We start from the raw sequence: 1,788 nt of genomic DNA, 5'->3' as shown, positions 1-1,788 counted from the left end.
TTAGACTCTTGGCACTCTTAGGTGAGCAGACTTAGTCAGCCTGTGTTGCCCTAACATGTACATAAGTAAGTACACATATCCAGCTAAATAGAAAGGGGTTTGTGACATACCCCTGAATGCCTGAGAATCAGAATATACCAATGGTGCTGACTCCAAAGACATTTGCTCACCATTGGCCAAGCTGAAACCAGCCTGATGGCAAGGGCTGTATGCCTGCTGATATGCCCACTGGTGTCTGTAGAAATGTAGTATGCTTATGGCCATGACAACACAGGACCAGAGAGGACCTAGATACCCATACTGCTCATGATCATGAATGTGAGGGTGTTTGGAGAGTGAGGTTGGCTTACCAGGGCACAGCTGTGATTCAGAACACAGCCAATGTTGTAGAGCACCCCAAGAGTGGCGTGGGAAGGCAACTCTTCCCTTAGTTGGCAAATGAGGGCAATGGCATACATCTGCCACTCACCAGGAGTGGTAATGTTGCAAATCAATAGTGGGATGTTGTGCACACACAAACATGCCACCAAACCTTTCTCATTGTGGTAACCTGGGGTATTGGAACTCTCCTTCTTCTGTGTGGCCTTGAAAGAATCCTTGCAAGCCATAACAACTTTGTCAGCCAGGGTGGTGGACATGTGTACTCAAGGTGTCCAAGGAACAGCTCACTTTGCTTCCATCTTGAGTCCAACTCCAGTGACATAGTCATTGTCCAAGAACAGCATTGGGGAGTAGAATGCAGGTCCTTTACTGCCAGACATGTTCCTACAATGGTGAAAGTTGCCATCAAGTTGGAGAAGAATGTCAGGAAATCTGAGACATGGTCAACAATCACAATCATGAACATGAACCCACATGCATGTGGGTTTAGCGGCGTACTTGTGTGCATCACTGCCCCACTCCCCACTGCCAAAGCACACTGGGCATAGTTGCCTAAGCCACATGCTTGCCCAGCCCTGCTCAAGCCAAAGTCATGGATCTAGCGGGTCCACAGATGACTCCACCAGATCAGACATTGGTCTGCAAGCATAAGAAGACAGTCTCAGAGAGGCCAGTTGAGGTACTGCAACCCGAGGAGCTTTGTACTGCAACCTGAGGAGCTTTGTGCAGCACACACTCAACTTTTTCAACCACCTGGAGTCACACAAACTGATACCACTGTGTGGCAGCAGCCCATGATCTTCTGAAGGGGTCCTCCATAGGTCTACCCTGGTGAGTGTAAGTAAGTAGGGCTCGAGTTTATGTGACATTGCTGAGCATACTTTGTCATTGCAGTGGAAGACACCTCTTGCAGCATGGTATTGATGCAGAGTTTCACAGAAGGCTTTGTTTGGTGCAGTGCAGTCTGTGAAGAGTTGGAGGTAGAAGCTGAGAAGATCGATTGAAAAGGCAAGATTGGGTCAAATCAGTGTGCTTGGCCACAGACCAGTGCTGACAAGGCAAGGTGCAATGGGGTGAGCAATGCAGTATCAACTGTCCTGAAAGAACATTCCTAAGACCATGCAGTGATTAATTGAAATCATGATCATGATCACAGATAAGATGATGCACCATGAAATCCTACACACTGGACCCAAATGTTGTGGGCCTCCCTACAGGTTGACATGCATGTTGCTGGCATGGCTGGGAACAATTGGCCCAAAGGCTGATGATCACATTCCAGGTGAGCCTCCTCGCCCAGGAAACAGTCAGCAACTAAAAGGGATTGGATGAGTGCCAGCATAATCATGATCCAGCACTCATAGGTAAGAGATTGTTTGTTTTCATATGCAGAACTTGGGGCAGAGT

General features: G+C 47.9%; 1 protein-coding gene across 1 annotated transcript; it reads right to left on the bottom strand.

Moving 5' to 3' along the window:
• Nucleotides 1-156: 156 nt before the first annotated feature.
• On the bottom strand, nucleotides 157-608 carry DACRYDRAFT_60406 (uncharacterized protein; the record flags this gene model as incomplete). Its single annotated transcript, XM_040775633.1, has 2 exons — nucleotides 157-300; nucleotides 351-608. Coding segments are annotated over 2 exons (402 nt in total), but the record flags the coding sequence as incomplete, so codon positions are not given.
• Nucleotides 609-1,788: the final 1,180 nt, after the last annotated feature.

Source organism: Dacryopinax primogenitus (assembly GCF_000292625.1).
Source record: "Dacryopinax primogenitus strain DJM-731 SS1 chromosome Unknown DACRYscaffold_81, whole genome shotgun sequence".
Taxonomy (NCBI): Eukaryota; Fungi; Basidiomycota; class Dacrymycetes; order Dacrymycetales; family Dacrymycetaceae; genus Dacryopinax; species Dacryopinax primogenitus.
Note: the sequence above shows the minus strand (reverse complement) of the source record. Positions and strands in the feature narration are given on the sequence as shown.